The following is an 18,831-nucleotide window of genomic DNA, read 5'->3' on the forward strand; positions in this document are numbered from 1 at the left end:
CAGATAAACAGATTCAACAGAATCTGTTTGATTGTTTCTTTCTCAGCGTTTCTTCATTTAAATAAATGTTTTTAGACGTTTAATAACTGACATCAAACATGTTTGTTTCCCCGTTTTGTGTTTATTCATTTTCAAAAATAATTTTGTTTTGCACTAAAAACAAGAAGCTGCTGTGGATCAGCTGCTCGGGGTCGTCCTGTGTGACCGCCTGTTATCAGCTGCTTCGCTGTGAGAGGGGCGTGTAGGAGGAGCGACCAATCGGCAGCGGACGCTCTGACGTCTGCTGATGACAGCTTAACGTCGGCGTCTGAAAGCGGACAGAGCGACGTTTGAAACGTGAATCAAACCGCACGGTTTAAGACGAGCCGCTGATTTTAAGCTGAGCTCCACGTCCACGGCTGCTGCTCCACTGATGACCGTTCAAACCGCGCCTGCTGCTGATTGGCTGATAAGACGTGAGGTCGCAGCCAGGAATATATTCAGAGTCAGGAAGCAGACTTTGTTTCACTGACGTCGTCTTCGGCTCGTTGGTGACGTGAGTTTAGACTCGGGTTACGTCACAGCTGATGACGAGCGCGTCTGTGCTCGCTCTGCTCAGGTGAGCCACACAGACAGGTGTCAGGCTCCTCCCCCTCTTATGTCCCCCGTCTCTCTATCCCTGTCGCACATGTCTGCGATCACTTCCTGTTGGAAGTTTCTAGAAATAAACTAAGAGTGTAAGTGGAGCCTTTGACGCCATGTTTGTTCACATTCACGCTCTCTCCTCTTTAACAGGAAGCTCCACAGACTCGACTCCCGGCGGCGCTCCGTCCTCGTGGCCTCGAGCCGCTGTGGTTCTCCTCGTGTTATAATAACAGTAACGATAATAATAAAAGTTTAACAGAAACAAGCAGCGCGGTTATTCTCGGCACAGCGTTTCGATCTCGCCGCGAGCACAGGCCGTGAGAATCACGCCGACGCTCAAACTTCATTTTCCAGCTTTTATTAATAATAATTAATTAGTGCTTGCAGTGATCAGAGAGGTGGAGTGGAGGACGGGTGGAGGCTTAGAAACAACAGAAGAAAAGATGGATGTTTGAGTGTTTTTCATGTTTTTTTCTGTTGCTGTCGTCTTATTGTGGAGTTTTTAGAGGCTCACACACTAAAATCTGTTTTTATTTTGGAAGTTTTTCACATCAGTTCTGTCAATAAAACATTTTGATTTTTGAGTTTAATTTGTTTAAGAAAGGTCGTTTAAAAAAGATTGACGTGTGCAGTGGATGAAAATCTTATGGAACAGCTTATTTCCTTTTTCCTGTTTTAGAAATCGTGTCGCAAAGCTGCTGTAAAATGTTTCATAGTGACGGCGTCGTCTCAGTCAGCGGTGACGTCACACCAGATGGTGGGAAAAATAAAGTGCGGGCGTGAGCGGACCGCTTCTTCTGCAGAGATGCTGATGGATGTGAGGATTCCTGCTTGTGCTAAGCTAATAAACGCAGCTGTGGTCGTGGCGTGACGCGCGTGTAGTGACCTGTTACCTTGTAAACTGGGTGGGCGTGCTTGGGGAAAAGAAAGACTTCACTCAGAGATAACCGGGGCTTAAATTTGACCGTAATGTGTAAAATAGTGCCGATCGCAGCTCGTGCACATCTGTTCTGCAGCTGATCGCAAAGCTCAGTCATCTAATTACAGCATGCAGATGTTTCTTTGCTAACAGGCTGGGTGGGACGATCTGTACGTCCAGGAGGAAGAATCAAAGCATCGGTGCTCAGCTCGTTGTTCTGACTCAAACTCTCTCTGCTCCTCTCAGTCCTCGTTTATAAAGAGCTCCCAGCATCACAGCTAACAGCTGGATGAGGGTGATCATAAAGAGACAAGAAACTGACAATTTTATGAGAGTGATTTAAAAATTTACGTTAAGGGTTATTTTTTTATACTAGTCTTAAAAATGCCACCTAAATAATCTGAATACTTTCAGCCAGTTTATGGGAAAATTAAGCATTTTAAGACCTTAATTTCATTGATGATAATTTCAGCCTGCAGGAACTGTTAAAGTGAATGTGTCTGTTAATAAAAACTTAATCAAATGTGGGACTAAAAAACATTCAACATATATTGAAACTGAGATTTACGTTCATTTCAAAATGAGAGAAAATGAGTGTGAAATGAAGAGAAATGTGATTTTCCTGTCAGATTGTCTGTTGGTTTGTGTTTCCTACTGTTGGTCTTTGTGCTTCTTGCCATGACTGTTTTATTGTTATGAGTCATTAGATATTTATAAAATGTATTTAATTTGCTGAAATCCGGGTTTAGACTGAAACAATCATTCGCGCCATGATTTTGACTCTGGGCCACTTTGGTGTTTTTCAGCGTTGTGACCAGATCAAGTTTTTCCTCTAAAAACATCGAAACATTCACACTGAGGATATTATTGGATGTGCAGCACAGAGATCTGTGAGAGCCGCTGATGCTGTGGTGAGAGCAGACAGTCTACAGATGAGGATGATATGAGGCCTTTTTTTATAACGTCGCTGCTCTCAAAGCCACGAGAAACGCCCCAGTGCATCATCAGATATTTTCTTTATGTCAACATGTAGAGTTACGAGCCACACAGGCCAAAATTTGCCACTTTTCCAACCCCTCTGGTGAAGAAATGATGTAAAAATCGCTGTTTAATAAATCAGGACGCCCTAAAAATCAACGAAAACCACACCAGGACTCCTCCTTATGAGCGGTGAAAAAAACGACGGATTTTTTCGGTCATTGAACGCCCCTTTGTACGCAACATTTCAGCGTGGAGGAAAACAGCGTTTCAGACCCGAACAAAAGCAGAACGGTCTTTGCGAAACAAACTGGGACCTCGAAAAAAGTTGATGCTGTTCATCTGGACGTCGTGTTTTCAGCGGGAGAAACGTTTCATCGCTCATCTAAATGACTTCTTCAGCCTCAGCTGACTGCAGGTTTCCCCAACGTTGAAACAGGACATCTGCATGATGCCTGATGCTAACACCGCCGACTAACAACGGGCCGCGAGGTCAGTGTCTGATCATAAACACACAAACTGTCACGGTCATTGATCAGTGGCCCTGAGTAACACGTACAGAGAGTTGAGGAACGGCCTCACAGCCCATTGTTAGTCAGTGCTGCTGGTGATCAAATAGGCAAACTTAAGCGATCACTTTACCGGACTGAGGGATGAGTTGGTGTCTGCGCTCCTTCTTCTTTGATCGGAGTTAAACTACAGTGGATGAGAAACATGAGGAGGCCCCGCATAGTTTAAGAAAACGCCTCACAGCTGTCACTGAGCGCCGGGTAAAGCAGCTCAGTGACCGAGCAAGAGCGCTGTTTTTTCCGCAGCTCTTAAATGTCGCGCACACCCGTGATGTCTAATGCAGCGTTCAAAGACCCCGCCAAAAATGTCGTTTCTTTCGCTGCTCACATGAAGGCTTTCAAACACCACCCGCTGGCGCTAAATACGGTGTCCTGGCGGGGTTTTCTCCAACCTTTACTGCATCCTGATTTATTAAATGGCGATTTTTACATCATTTCTTAACCAGACGAATTGGAAAAGTGGCGAATGTTGGCCTAGACGACACCACGGGGCTGTGATCATGTAATTATGTTTGTACTGTGGATGATTTTGGAGATGAGCGTCAGTATTTTTAATTCAGTTCGTCTCATTTATTTTGTACGAGGGAAAGTTGATTAAAGTTTTTTACTTGAGGATTTAGTCGCTGTGAGTTTTTTGGGTTAAAGTGAGGAAACATGTGGAGTTAAAGAGGACGTGAAACAGCACATTTTACAGCTTTGACACAAAATTAAGAGCGTTGTGATTTATTCTGAGAAACGTTGGATTCAAAGTGATTCTTGTTTATAGTCATTTTACTGCTCGCTGATTTGTGGTCGTTACAGCACTCATTACGTCACCAGGTCGGCTGGTTGGGCGGCGCTCCCAGGAGAGGTGAGCTCATCAAAAACTATAAAATGGCGGAAGAGGTGAGCTCATCAAAAACTATAAAATGGCGGAAGAGGTGAGCTCATCAAAAACTATAAAATGGCGGAAGAGGCGAGCTCATCAGAAACTACAAAATGGCGGAAAAGGTGAGCTCATCAAAAACTATAAAATGGCGGAAGAGGTGAGCTCATCAGAAACTATAAAATGGCGGAAGAGGCGAGCTCATCAAAAACTAAAATGGTGGAAAAGGTGAGCTCGTCAGAAACTATAAAATGGCGGAAGATGAAGCCGACAGCTGTTTTGATGCCCCGCCCACACACCTTACAGCTCACGCTTTGGAGCCAGTGAGGAGGAGAGAGAGTGACCACAGGAAGCAGCAGGTGGAGCGAGCAGGTGAGGAGAGGGCAAGCGGCACCACCTGACGCGCGGACGCTGCAGGGAGACGGCGAGCGAGTCGAGCTGCTGTCAGGAAGCTGCTGTGGATCCAGCAGGTGCTGACGGTCTGACATCTGAACGTCACAAAGTCGTCTCTAACCTGTCGCCTCCTTTTCTTTATAAAGTCTGAAGGTTAGAAAACGAGCAGCTGCACCACCACGACTCAGAGGTGAACTACACCGACTCAACCTGACAAAGATCATTTACTGATCGACTGTTAGCGTCCAGTTTGTTTCTGCTCTTATCGTAGCTGCAGAACAACGATGATGCTGGACTCAGTTATGCTGGACTCAAAGCCTTTGATACACGGAGCATCGTTTCATCTTTCAATCTTTAAACTAATTTAGTTTCAGTAATTATTTCTCTACATCAGTCAAAACTCTACACAAACAGTAACAGCTGTAATAAACTGATGGCTGCTACATCCACAGATTTAACCTGCACGGAGGAAGAAGACGAGGCGGCTCCGCCTCTCTGCACCTCTTCCTGTTAGTGTTTTATCAGACGAGTAAAATCAGGTGATGTAAAAGGATCTGCGTCACTGGCAGAGAGTTAATCGCAGCACAGCTGACGACACCGCTCTGATTTAGACAAATGAAGGTCAAGTCTGAGCTGCTGCAGTGAACAGTTTCTCCAAAGCTTCCAAATTTTACCTGAATATTAATAAACGTGAACTCATCACAGACGCTCCAAATCTGACCTTTGTAATATCTCCATGAAACAACAGCTTCCATATTTAAGGATGTGAATCACTGAGGATGAAAAGAATGAATCTAAGTCTGATCCCTCCTACAAAAAGAGTTAAAAACAAATTCAGCTCTCTCACTGAGAGGAAGAGTTTTGACTAAAGCAGGAATCTCTGGTGTCCCTGAGGCAGCGCTGGCTCGACGCCGCCATAATAAAGCATCAAAGACACTGACAGGCTGCTCTTCAGCTTCATGTGGACAAACAGGAGACGTCACATTAGAAAAACAGCTCGTATGAACTCGATGTAAACGGTGGGCTGAATGTTTCAGATTTCCACACTTTAAACGGCACATTTAAGATAAACTGGCTCAAACAGCTGATCAGAAGCCCCGCCTCCATCCTGAGCGCTACACCTGTTCGTTTCCTCTCCGAGTCGCAGCACCGAGTTTTCCTCTTGTGTAACTTTGTGGATAAAATCCCCGCGAACACGTCGGCCTCTCATCGCCGGGCTTCCTCGTCACAGACTCTCGTCTACAAACACAGTTTGAGCCTCACACTTATTTTATGTGGAACAACAAGGATGTTTGTCCAAGAGGAAATCTGTTTTTCTGGATATTGGTTTGATAATATGATGATGTTGGTAAATCAGCTGTTCCACACAGACGCCGAGCTGCTCTCTGTGAAGAACTCCAGTTAAACATCATCTGCGGCTCCAGGAGATGATGTCACAGCGTATTTAAATATCAGCAACAGTTCAGACTCAACATCTGTCCTGTTCTCTCTGTGACACACTCCCACTGGGAAAACAGGTTTTTTTCTGGTGGCTCTAAAAATAAAAACAAATCTATTGGATCTTTATTCCAGAGAAACACGAGCACGTGACCAGATGCAGTTTGTGTTTGGAGCCGTTTGGTGGATGAAACCTGCAGCGACCTGATAAGCATCTGATTACCAACAAAGTTCAAGAAGTTTCTTTAAACTCGTTCATAGACTTGATGTGAAAACGAGCTCGAAGCTGGACTGAAAGCAGACGCTGATGTGAGCTGGAGTTTCTGGAAGAGTCGCCCAGAAGCTGTCGCACGTTTTGCTTTTTGCACTTTTGTTCAGAACTTTTGGTCGAATCTGTGAAGCTTCTGTTGCAGAAAATCTTCTAAAGGTTTTGATTTATTTTGGAAAGATGTTTTATTTGCTCTGAAAACTGAGCGCGAACAAACTAACAGCACCAGCAGAGATATAATGGACCTCGTTGTTTTATAGGCAAAGTTTCACGTCCATCACAGCGAGGATACTGGGATCACAGCGAGGATACTGGGATCACAGCGAGTACACTGGGATCACAGCGAGGATACTGGGATCACAGCGAGGATACTGGGAGACGTCCCTCCTTTCTTGTGTTTGCTGTGAATTCAGGCCGAACGTTCGATCAGTTGAAGACTCGAAGGATCCTGAAGCTGTTCAAACTCTGCTGTTTGTGACAGATAAACAGATTCAACAGAATCTGTTTGATTGTTTCTTTCTCAGCGTTTCTTCATTTAAATAAATGTTTTTAGACGTTTAATAACTGACATCAAACATGTTTGTTTCCCTGTTTTGTGTTTATTCATTTTCAAAAATAATTTTGTTTTGCACTAAAACAAGAAGCTGCTGTGGATCAGCTGCTCGGGGTCGTCCTGTGTGACCGCCTGTTATCAGCTGCTTCGCTGTGAGAGGGGCGTGTCGGAGGAGCGACCAATCGGCAGCGGGCGCTCTGACGTCTGCTGACGACAGCTTAACGTCGGCGTCTGAAAGCGGACAGAGCGACGTTTGAAACGTGAATCAAACCGCACGGTTTAAGACGAGCCGCTGATTTTAAGCTGAGCTCCACGTCCACGGCTGCTGCTCCACTGATGACCGTTCAAACCGCGCCTGCTGCTGATTGGCTGATGAGACGTGAGGTCGCAGCCAGGAATATATTCAGAGTCAGAAAGCAGACTTTGTTTCACTGACGGCGTCTTCGACTCGTTGGTGACGAGAGTTTAGACTCGAGTTACGTCACAGCTGATGACGAGCGTGTCTGTGCTCGCTCTGCTCAGGTGAGCCACACAGACAGGTGTCAGGCTCCTCCCCCTCTTATGCCCCCCCGTCTCTCTATCCCTGTCGCACATGTCTGCGATCACTTCCTGTTGGAAGTTTCTAGAAATACACTAAGAGTGTAAGTGGAGCCTTTGACGCCATGTTTGTTCACATTCACGCTCTCTCCTCTTTAACAGGAAGCTCCACAGACTCGACTCCCGGCGGCGCTCCGTCCTCGTGGCCTCGAGCCGCTGTGGTTCTGCTCGTGTTATAATAACAGTAAGCGGGAAACCGTTATTGTTCGGCGCAAATAAAAGACATGAATGGGTTTCGCTCTCGCTGCGCGTGCCGCGTCCTATGTGAGAGAGCTTAAACGCCACAGAGCATCATCAGCTATTTTTTCCACATGAACATGGAGAGTTACATCTAGGCCAAATTTCACCGCTTTTCCAGCCAGTCTGGTTAAGAAATTATGTAAAAAGCAGTTTATTAGATCAGGATGCTGTAAAGGTCTGTGAAAAGCCCGTCAGAAAGCTGCATTTTATAAAAGTGATGTTTTTTTAAACACCTCTTTATGAGATGTTTACAAAAAAGGAAAAAAAACATGGATTTCTTCGGTCACTGATGGCCGCTTTGTAGGTCACTCGGTTGTGCAACGTTTACGAGCAGCGGAAAAAAGCGTTCTTGGCCTGAGCTCGCTTTTCTCAGCGCTCTGTGAGAGCTGAGAGCGTTTGCAGGGCCCCCCGGTGGTTTATCCTTTACTTAATTTAAAGTCCAATCAAAGAAGAAGTGCAGACACCAAATCATCCCAGATTCAGTTTGATCCAAAGTGACTGCCTTAAGTTCACTTTCTTTTATCGATTCTGTATTAATCTTTGGCACAATCTTTACTTGAATACAAATCCCACTGTGCATTTCTGATGATTTTTCAACCTAACACATCAAACAAAAGACAGAATTCTCTTTCTGAAACAAGTGGGGAAAAAGTTGATTCTGTTCATCTGGACGTCGCGTTTTGTGGGAGAAACGTTTCATCATCATCCAGGTGACTTCTTCAGTCTCAGCTGACTGCAGGTTTCTCCAATCTTATAAACAGTACATTTGCATAATGACTGAGTAACAATGGGCTGTGATCAGTTTCATGATCATAACTTTGTCATGATGATTGACCAATGACATGAGTACCATTCGGAGAGTTGGGGAACGGCCTCACAGGCCATTGTTAGTCAGTGGTGCTGGTGTCAATAGATAAAATAGACAAACTTATGTGATCACAATGCTCAAAGTGAAATTCAGTCTCCTCTCCTTCTTTTATTGGCGTTTAAACCACCAGGAGGCCCTGAAAACGCTCTCAGCTGTCACAGAGCTCAGTGAACGGCCAAGAACGCGTTTTTTCCCGTCGTTCGTAAACGTTGCGCAGCCTCAAGTGGAGTTCAATGACCGAAAAAAATCAGTTGTTTTTATTCGTCGCTCATAAGGACGTGTTCTGTCGGGGTTTTCGCTGAGTTTTACAGCGACCTGATTTAAAAACGCCGCCTTAAATAATCAACCTTCATGGGAAATTTAAGACATTTTAACACTTTAATTTCCCCATTATATTTTCAGGCTGTTGTCTATTAGTAAAAAATTAAATCAATCTGGGACCAAAAATATTCAACATAAACTGAAAGTCAAACTTAATGTCATTTAAAAATGAGACAAAAATCAGTTTGAAATTTTAAAAAAATCAGATTTTCATGTCAGATCTCAGCTTGTGTCGTCTGTCTGTTAGTTTGTGTTTCTTATTTTTGGTCTAATTCTCACTAAACTCTTGTGCGATTAGGCCCCCTGAATGTCTGCTTAATTTCACAATGTTTGATGTATTTGGTTAAATATATTTAGTTATTAATGAGGATGTTTGCTGGTTTATAAAATCATCTCAGAAAACAGTGAATTTCCTCATAAATAACTTAAATATAAGTGACAGTGATCTTCAGCACATTAAAGTGTTACGAGTGTTACTCTCACATGAATGTTCATTAAGATGATTCATAAAGAGGGCATGTTCAGTGAGCCGTCTCTACTTTCACTTTTTTCCATTTTTATATTAAATATAACATCAGTGTGTGTTTAATGGAATCTGAAAATATTATCTGAGGCAAATGTAAAAACTGTGACGTTGCAGCACATTTACCATCTACTCTGGATGATAAATTATGTGTCTGACATATTTCCTTTTTTATAATTTATTACAACGTGATTATTTGTGAGGGACGTCTAAACTAAGAGGTGGAGCGACTTCCTGTGAGCTTCAGGAACAGACAAACACACTAAGATGGATCCTGAGCAGCAGACTCAGATCCTGATCCTGGTTTAAGTTTCCATCCTCTGAAACTCTGCAGCCTCCTATTGTTCTAACAAAAATCGTATAACTGTGAGAAACTACACACCAGACTGTCCTGATGTCTTTCTAGAAGCTTCCACTGAAGGAGAGTTTCAGTCCAGGATTGTTTTTATTAAAAGTTAAATATCAGTTCACAGTAATTGTAAAACAAATAAATCTCTGATTATTTAGATCTTGCAGGAGATTTTTTTCTGATTAATCAGTTCATTGAGAAATTGTAGCAAAAACAACCGTCAACGTCTCAGAGACAAAAATCCTAAATATAAACAGAAAACTTCAAATATAATTAATTTTTACTTTATTATTTTAATATTTTGATCAACTAATCAGTTAACTGACAGTTTATATCAGTTCATACAAACAAGATTATTAAGGCTGTTTGAATTAAATTAAAGCTTCACAGACTGTAGTTCTACATTTATTATGAATTATTATGTTAATAATTTTAATCTGTAATCTGAATGAAACATTTAATTTGTGCAAACCTGTTTACTACTGTAAACAAAACACACTGAAAACATTAACAGCAAATATCAGTAAAAATGAAACATGAACAAACCTCCAGTTTGGTTGAAGCGCTGCTTTGCAATCTCAATGTTGGCTTTGAAAGACTGCTGGGTGCCCAATAAGGCCCCAGTCTGTCTCTCCCAGTACTGCTGATCTGTGTTCCTGGCAAACCAGTCCTGTTTAGGAACATCTTTCTCTGTGTCGCTGTCATAATAATCAATCTGAACATCATCAACCATCCCAACAGCCACAAACTCTGGGAAGTTTGGGACTTGAGAGGACGCAGTGTAGAAATACTTCAGCGAGTGGGTCACTGTAAGAAACAGTTAATGTTGTGAGATCTCAGGAACACAGACTTATAAATCACATTATTTCTAAAATAACACAATAAGAAAAACTACAGCACATTAAAGACATCCTGTAATAATCCTGCTGTCCCTTCAATAAACACAAAATAGATTTATGAACAGATATTCAGTGTTTATTGTCATTTTCTGATCCTCTTTTCTTCAAAACTGTAATTTTGTGTTTTGCAACAGATTCTAGTTTGAACCTGATTTACACAGAAAGCTTTAAAGTTTTAAAACTGGTGTTTTTATCCTTCAGCTTAGTTTAATTCAGTTTTCATGATTAATGGTTTGAACTCTTTATAACTTTAATTTGACTATATTTTTTATTTTCAGTGTTAAAGAAAGTGCACATTATTTTTAATCTGCTTTTCTTTTGTTAGCCGCTGTATGAACCGTAAAGTTTCTTCTTTCCTTTTTCTGAATCAAGCAGCAGGACTTCTAAAGTGAGTTGTTTTCTTTTTTGTTTCAGTTTTTTATATTATAAATTATATGAATTTGATTTCATTGTTTTGATGTGACTGTCCAGACTTTTTTTTTCCATAATTTCTGTAATGGGTTTCCCATGCTTCTTCTTTGTTTATATTATTTTCATAGACTTTTGTCAATTAATGCACATTCAAAATTGTTACAGAAACTTTCCAATATGTTTGATCAACAATATTATCAATAAAAAACGAATGTTAAGTAAATATTATTGGGGGAATATTATCTTAAGCATTTTTGATTTTATCTTTCACTCTATAATCAGGTTTGCAGGAGAGTTTTCAGTTATCAAAAGTACATGGATTTGTTTGTTTGTGTTACTGAACAATGCACATAGTAGTTTAAAACGCTTCTCATTAGCGCCCCCTGGTGGAGGAGCGAGTGTGTTGCAAAACCTTTCAGGGATTTCTCACCTGCAGCTTCTTATTGATCATTCAGCAGTGATACCAACATTAACTCTTGCTGGTAACTCCACGATATTATAAAGCAATAATGACTTAGTTTAGTTCATCTGAATTCTATTTAATTTTATTTATATGACGCCAAATCACAACAAAAGTCCCATCATTGAGCTGTTACTGAATCAATAACATCAGAAAAACAGTGAACTTAAATCCGGGCGTAATTCGTTACATCATGTGTGCGCATGTCCTTCAAACAGAAAGTATTCACATGCATAACGCTGGGAAATAATACTGAATACAGTCTAAAGCAGCCTTCTTTTACCTTTTAATGAATTCCATCAAATGACATGTGGCTCTACATGTACAGCGTATACTGAACAAATAATTAAATAATTAAACTCTTAAATTTTAACAGATACTTTGTGTTAAATACACTTTAGTGAACTTTAATAATCAGCTGTTGTGTGAAAATATTTTTGATTCCTCATGAAAATTAAAATGGTTCTCCGTTTTTAAAGAACAGTGTTGGTTACTGTCACCAGATTATCAACGAGCCTCCTCACTCATCTTTTATTCGTTGGACTGTTTGGAAACACAGCAGAGTAACAACCTTTAAAAATGCGTCATGAACGATTTAAAGACGGAAATCATCAAATAGTTTTGGACAGAAATCGCCTTGTTTTAACATTTGCCTTATTTATTTATTTTTATTAGCTAAACGTAACTTTTAATCTAAACTTTAATGTTCATTATTAGGGATGTGAGAGAGAATCAGACGATTTAATTACATGTATAAAATGATCGATTGTTTCTTAACATTGAAATTATCTACAAGGATCTATCATAACTAAATGTTTAGCGTACAGGAAGTCTCTGGGGAACAACACATCTGTCCATTTGTATTTCAAATTACATAAATCTGACATATAAAAAAACACAAAAACATTCAAATCAAACTGACCTGCCGCTGCTCCCTGCATTCCCAGGAGAAGAAAGAAGATGGAGGCCTTCATTGTGACCATATACATCCAAACCTTTAACAGACTTTGTGTGTTCGCTTGTCTAGAAAAGGCGGCTCTGTGCTTCCAGCTCAAGTATCAAAGCTAAAATAGGAGAAAACGAGGAGAACCAGGAGGTACGTCACCACTGGGCTCCATCTGAGCCAATAGGAATTTACTCTGACAGTAAACGTCACTTAAATCTGGGTTAAACGCACCCTTTAGGGTTATCAACGAAAGTGAAAGTAAAACATCTTCATATGAACCATGAATGATAAAGAGAAGGGTTAAAGTTAGTTTCATCTGGTCTTTATTATTTTTGATGTTATGACAGGCGTAGTTTGTGTTATGCTGGGTAGACATTGTATAATTTATTATTATTATTATTATTATTATTATTATTATTATTATCATTATTATTGTTGTTGTTGTTGTTGTTATTATAAATCTGGGTTCACTGTTTAGCTATTTGGTACAGATTGCCCCTGGAGTCTGTGAGGTTACAGCGTCTTTAAAGGTGAGGAATGACTGATGTAGAGTACATATCAAATATGATTTCACCAAGTTGTGGTGTGGGGCTCCCTCCTGTGGATAAAACAGTATAAGTCAGCTTGTCTTCTTTTTTTTAAACTTTTTTTAAACTTTTTTTTTTTAACATATCACCATTAAATAATGTTTACTTCACAAGTTACTTATAAAAGTGTTTGTTTCCTGACATTAGTTTTGTTTTGGTCAACAAATATTAATTTCAGTGAGCCCCCTCCCCCCTCCTCATTTCATGATTTGGGTTGGTCCAGGTGTGCGTTCCTAGCTGACGTTAGGGGATGTTAAGAGTCAAGTCTGGGTTTCAAAAAACAAACAGAGACAGATGGTAATTAAACTCACAGCAAAGTCCAAATGAAAGAAGCTGCTTGACTTTCCTAGTGTTGGTTAGCTTACTTCATTTCACCCTATAACCCAATGTGACATTTTTCAATATCACATCTAATAACCGTATCATTAAAAATAGTAAAATGTAACAGAAAATGCTTTCAGATATCTAATTAATCATGCACAAAATCAAAAAAATATTTATCTAACCACAATTTTTTTTTTTTAGGGCTGGCATGATTTTCAGTTTTAAAGTGGTGGGACCCATATATTTATATTTTGGGGTATAAATAAAACTGAAAACCATGACATCCCTAAAAAATTAAGGATCACTAGTCTTTCTGGAGTTTGCATGTTCTCTCTGTGTTTGTGTGGCTTCTCTTCAGGCTTCCTCCCACAGTCTAAAGACATGCTGTGGGGTTAGGCTAATTGGAAACTTCAAACTGCCCATAGAATGTGAGTAAAAGTGAGTGCAAATGGTTCCCTCTGTCCAGGGTGTACCCTGCCTCTTGCCCTATGACAGCTGGGATCAGTGGCGTGTCCAGCGGGGTGGCCTGGGGGGGGCACAGGCCACCCCCCCCCCCAACCAGACTGGCCACCCCAGGTGCCACCCCAAAGGCAAAACAATAAAATTCAATCAAATATCAAATGTCCGATTATGTTTTCACGGTGAAGCTCAGATATCCGAGTGTAAGTGAATGCAGCATCGGCTTCTGCACTATGTGCATCACGTTAGCAAAGGTAGGAGAGCCAAGCAGAAACACGGCACTGCAGGAAACAATTTTTCGGTGAAAGAAAATGAGGACAGAATAAATGTCCCGGTAAGTAATATTAAGTTTGTTGAGTTTAGTAAACTTCGGTGAAATTAGAATACCAAGGAGAAAATAACACTTAAAGAATTATTGCAGCCGTGGAATATTTCAGACAGTTTGCTACTGAGGGGAGCTAACATAAGAGTTATGAGTTATAAGATATAATCTAAGTCGTAACATTGCTGTATGGAGCTGCAGATTTGGTTGCAGGTTAACATAGCTGGACTGGCCATCGGGCATACCGGGCATATGCCCGGTGACTTATTTTTTATTTTTTTTGTAATGGCATGAACAATGAGAGGTGGTGGATTGGCCAGATGCAGGTCGATGTGTAAAAATAACTCAGTCGTTTGGTGGTGGCTATGGCGGGGCTTCCACAGAGGCAACAGGTGGATGAGGGAAGGGGAGCCCCGAGGCAGCCACCAGTCCGAGTGTCAGGTGAACTGAACTTCAGGTAAGAAGTCATGACCTGGGGCCTGTTCTTCGTACCTCGCTAAGTAAGTTAGCTGGATTAGATTGTTGACGATTTTGCGTGATCCTGGATCGTTCGGTTCCCCGAAGCTCATCCGGGACTTGCTGTCATAGCAACAGAGCCGTAAGCGTAAACCTGCTCGGGAGCAGGTTTACTTTATGTAAACAGGATTAGATCGCGGCCACGCAGGTATGTCCGCTTCATGTATACGAAAGCAACAGCGATATTTTTCCACTGTTTCACCATAAATAAATAACATCAATGTAACTAAAGATAATGCAGCACCTGATCCATTTATTGATGTCACACAGATACATACAGGTCATTCCCTAAAAAAGGGAAATGTACTATTAACATTCTATTACATGTATGTGATTATTACAGATGTAATTCATATTTCAGAGTAGTAATTGTAAATTACTTCGTGTAATCAAGATGAGAGACCACGGCTATAAAAGCGAAGGTGGATTTGGGAAGCCTGTCGCAGCCATGTCCTGTCCGTATACGCGACCAACCCATTGCGGAAGGTGCAAGATTGATAAGGAGAGTTTTCAGAATTCAGCGTATATTGCGGGACAGACAGGATCCTTTAGCTCAGCGCGACAGTGTGCTCATAGAGAGATATCGATTTTCCCGTGAGGATATTATTTACTTAACCAACTTGTTGACGAGGGGGTGCAGGACCACCACCTGTCTTTTTTTGCTCTGCCCTTTTCTTGGTTGCTGTTATGAACAAACTAACAGAGTATTACAGGCCAGTATTACCTTGCCAAGAGATGCAAAGCAATCTAAGAGATAAATATTACCATTCTGTAGAATACTCCTGTATTCCACTTTTACTTGTTCCCATGTTCTTGTGGGTCCTGTTGTGGCTCTAATGTGAAAGGGGATATAATATAACATATTATAATATAATATAATGCCATATGATATTGGACAATATAGTGTCATATGATAAATCTACCCTACCGCCTACTGGTGTTGGCCAGAGGGGCCGATGGCGCGATATGGCAGCCTGGCTACAACCGTAGCTGCCTCCACCAGTGTGTGAATGTGGGAGTGAATGAATAGTGGTATCGTACAGCGCTTTGGGTGCCTTGGAAAGCGCTATATAAACCCAATCCATTATTATTATTATTATTAAATTACCTACGAGTTTGATTTGTCAGCAACTTTCTGCCAGCCCCTCTCTCCTTGCTTTTGCAGCCTTTGCAGTGTTCTCTTGCGTTTTAATTAAACTCTGAAACTCCTGAAATCCCTCACTCAAGAGTTCTTGCTCTGCTGCCGGAAAATACCGAGCCGAGCGCGCTCCTTCGACATTTTCGCCGACCAATCAGCGGGTTGCCGATCAATGTTTCTACTATCGATGCGTAGCCCCTTTTACGACACCCAGTGATGTCACATTACTGCGTCCAGCTGTACTAATCGTCAACGGCAGGTGTGTTCGGGGAACCGGATTAGCGAGCTCACGGTTAGCGCGATGGTTTGGTCTTGGATGTGTCATTTGATCTTGGATGTAGTAAGCGACGTACGAAGAACGGGCCCCTGCAGTCTATCTGGGTCAGATATAAACTAAGTTTAGGTGGAGTTTATTTTCGTTGTGCTGACTTTTTACCCTCAGTTGCAATAACTCGTACTGCGTTCTAGCCAGCTTGACAGAGTTTATATACAGCTGTTCGGTTGCTATGATGTTACTGATAGTGAACTTTATTTTATTCATAAGGTTAGTAGAGTTGCCAACGGCTCCTTAAAAAAAATGGAATGGTCCCTCATTCAGAGAAAATATTACGCGTTTGGTATTGAGCTGAGAAGAGACGCAGTTTGTCCCAAACTTTCGCTATAATGAAAAAAAGACACAAAGCTGGAGTTATTCTGTCATTACGGTGCACAGCTGCCTCTTCTTCTCTCATTCTCTCCCCCTCCCTCTCCTGTTTCTACTTCAATCATGAAACTGATCAATGATCAGCTGATCGGCTCTCTTGTTTATTTATCGCCCACTTTGCGCCAGAAAGAGGAAACCAGCAGATGCCGCGCTAAACAACAGCAGCACGTTTAAGCTTGATCAGCTGTTGTTAGAATTTATTTAATATTAATTTCTAGTATCAGCTGATGTTTGCTGGAGCCACAGCTGTAAAGCTGCTGGTCATGATGTCGGTTTGGATATCTGGTGAGAGGGAAACATGAAGATGAAACCAGGAGATGTCCTTACTGAATCATCAGAGCTGAACAGGTGATGGAGAAACAGGTTTACCTTTTAGGTGACATGAATGAGTTGAAGGGAAGTTATGAACTGTTTCTGAGAGATAAATAACACCAGGATCCTTTTCTAAGTAGCTGACAGCTGGTAACTGTGCAGGGGCGGGTCTAGCAAAGTTTTGCCAGGGGGCCAGGTAGGGCTTTAACAGGGAAAGTGGGGCACAAAGAAATACTTTTCTTTCTTATTCTCATTTAAAATGTCTCGCTTTTATTAAATAATTATCTAAATCATACAACCAAAGTTTTTATCTGACGTAAAATGTATAGAAATCATACATATACCAACAAGACTGTACATCACTGTCACAACAGCGTTTGTTTTCATTCAAAGTCTTTATGGCTTTAATACCTGGTGGGCCGGTCTCTAGGCAAAATGCCCGATTTTCTGTCCCAGTCCAGCCCTGCAGGTTATACTGGCAGTGTCACCATGCCAGCTGACTGTATTTCATCATCAGCCAGTGTTGTTCTTTATCAATATTACCAAAGTTTACCATAAGGCAGCATAGAAAGTATTTACTTGCTTTCAGGTTTTATTCAAATGTTCGTCTTTTCAGTTGTTTCTCCACTTTTTTCCTGTTTCAAAATCAAACACCAGTTTGTGAGAAGATTATCTTCTTTTTTTAACAGGCAGATAAAGTTTTGCATTGGAACTGGCTAATTTGTCAATTGTTTGTTACAAGTGTTCGTATTTTAATATTCAAAAATGTTTTTGCTCAAAACATATGTGCACTATATGTCAGTAAAAATACTATGCAAATATTGTTGTCCTCGAATGCTGAGTAAACACTGACAAAGCACTGATTGTATCTCTTGTCCTTTATCAACGCAGTATCTAAAAACTTTGCACCGTAGTGGTTAAAATCTCATTCTAATAAGAGTTAAAAGCGCATTTGGTTATTAGGTTTACAGGGTTATTGAATTATGGTTAACGGTTGGTAGAATTGTTTTTAAACATTATCTGCCAATTACATCTGCCACCCTTCTCCAAATCTGTGCCCCTACCTTGCCCCCCCAACAAAAATTTTGTAGACACGCCACTGGCTGGGATAGGCTCCAGCGCCCCCCCCCCCCCCCCCCCCCCCCCCCCGCGACCCTGAAAATGATAAGCTGGATAGCTGTTATAGAGACATAAACAGTGTTACAGCGCCCCCTGCTGACCAATTCTGCGATTGTTACAGCTTTCTTTTCAGTTTGGCACTTTACTCACAACATATTTGAAGTTTTCAAGCCTGAATAAGCGTTTTCCAAAAGACAATAGTTAACATGCAAAAAGCCTGTAACTCAATAAAAAACTTTATTCATTTTGAAATGTCTGTGAAAAAGTCGGTGCAATCAAAATAAAAGGAGAGTCAAAATATTTAGACATTTTGTGAGATACATTAACAGAAAATAAACTTCAATTACGCAGTACAGGACAGTAGTAATGTAGTCTTAAAAGTGCCGGGAATCACAACACATGAAGTTCGTCCTGCCCCTTTGCCCAGTCAGGCTAATCATTCTCTTGCCTTGATATTCCTCTGGCAGGTTTGTGTGTGTGTGTAATCGTTGTGGGCGGCCTTTACTTCAAGTCCCCGCCCTCCTCACATGTGGATCATCACCCACCTTCTTGAGGCAGTGACTGACAGTCACTCAACTCTAAATCGTTGACCTGCCTTGTGAATGAAACCATCCCTGAGATATCTGACCGTGTCCTCTACGACTTCTGGCAATTAATTGTATGTTTCCCTGTGCACAGGTCTCCCCTGGTGTCCCATCTCTAAGGAATGTCGAGAGTGTTCCTGTGTTTCCCTCCCTCTGGATTAACATTCTGATCAATTTTGTGTTGTTTTGTTGCCTAAACCTTTGAATCTTTAGATGCGAGTCATGCTCACAAGGTCAAGACTGAACAGCAATAACAAAAAAAGACAAATCTTTACTTTTGATTGTGTAGGTGGAATACCCCACCTATAGACAGAACAGTTTTCATAATAAAGTCTGAGTTTTCTTGTTTGTTTGTGTGTCAGACTTTAAGGATGTTGATATATACCTTCCAAATAAAGTTAATGGTTTGGCCATTGTGTGGTAAAAATCAAGAACGTTTGTAGACACATTTTATATATATATAAATTATTTTATTTATTTATAACCTTTATTTAATTATACTATACACCTTGAAGTTATTTATAAACTCAGCTGAACATTGAGACTT

The 18,831-nt window shown here is 41.0% G+C and overlaps 1 protein-coding gene and 1 long non-coding RNA gene across 2 annotated transcripts in view; one reads left to right on the top strand and one right to left on the bottom strand.

Annotated features, from left to right (window-relative positions):
• LOC146643209 (uncharacterized) overlaps positions 1-12,473 on the bottom strand; it is a 239,886-nt gene extending 227,413 nt beyond the window's left edge. The window contains exons 1-2 of the mRNA XM_085396615.1: positions 12,197-12,473; positions 10,051-10,311 (exon numbers count right to left, since the gene is read on the bottom strand). Of these exons, the coding sequence (XP_085252741.1) occupies positions 10,051-10,311; positions 12,197-12,263 (328 nt within the window). The 5' untranslated portion in view covers positions 12,264-12,473. The remainder of the gene's footprint in view (positions 1-10,050; positions 10,312-12,196) is intronic.
• On the top strand, positions 2,851-18,616 carry LOC146643221 (uncharacterized). The gene is made up of 3 exons (XR_014909367.1): positions 2,851-3,013; positions 18,168-18,298; positions 18,379-18,616. It is a non-coding gene; the product is annotated as an uncharacterized LOC146643221 (long non-coding RNA).
• The last annotated feature ends 215 nt before the right edge of the window (positions 18,617-18,831 follow it).

Source organism: Rhamphochromis longiceps, linkage group LG22 (assembly GCF_057381845.1).
Source record: "Rhamphochromis longiceps isolate RC_006_pf linkage group LG22, R_longiceps_female_GT1.1, whole genome shotgun sequence".
NCBI classification, from domain to species: Eukaryota; Metazoa; Chordata; class Actinopteri; order Cichliformes; family Cichlidae; genus Rhamphochromis; species Rhamphochromis longiceps.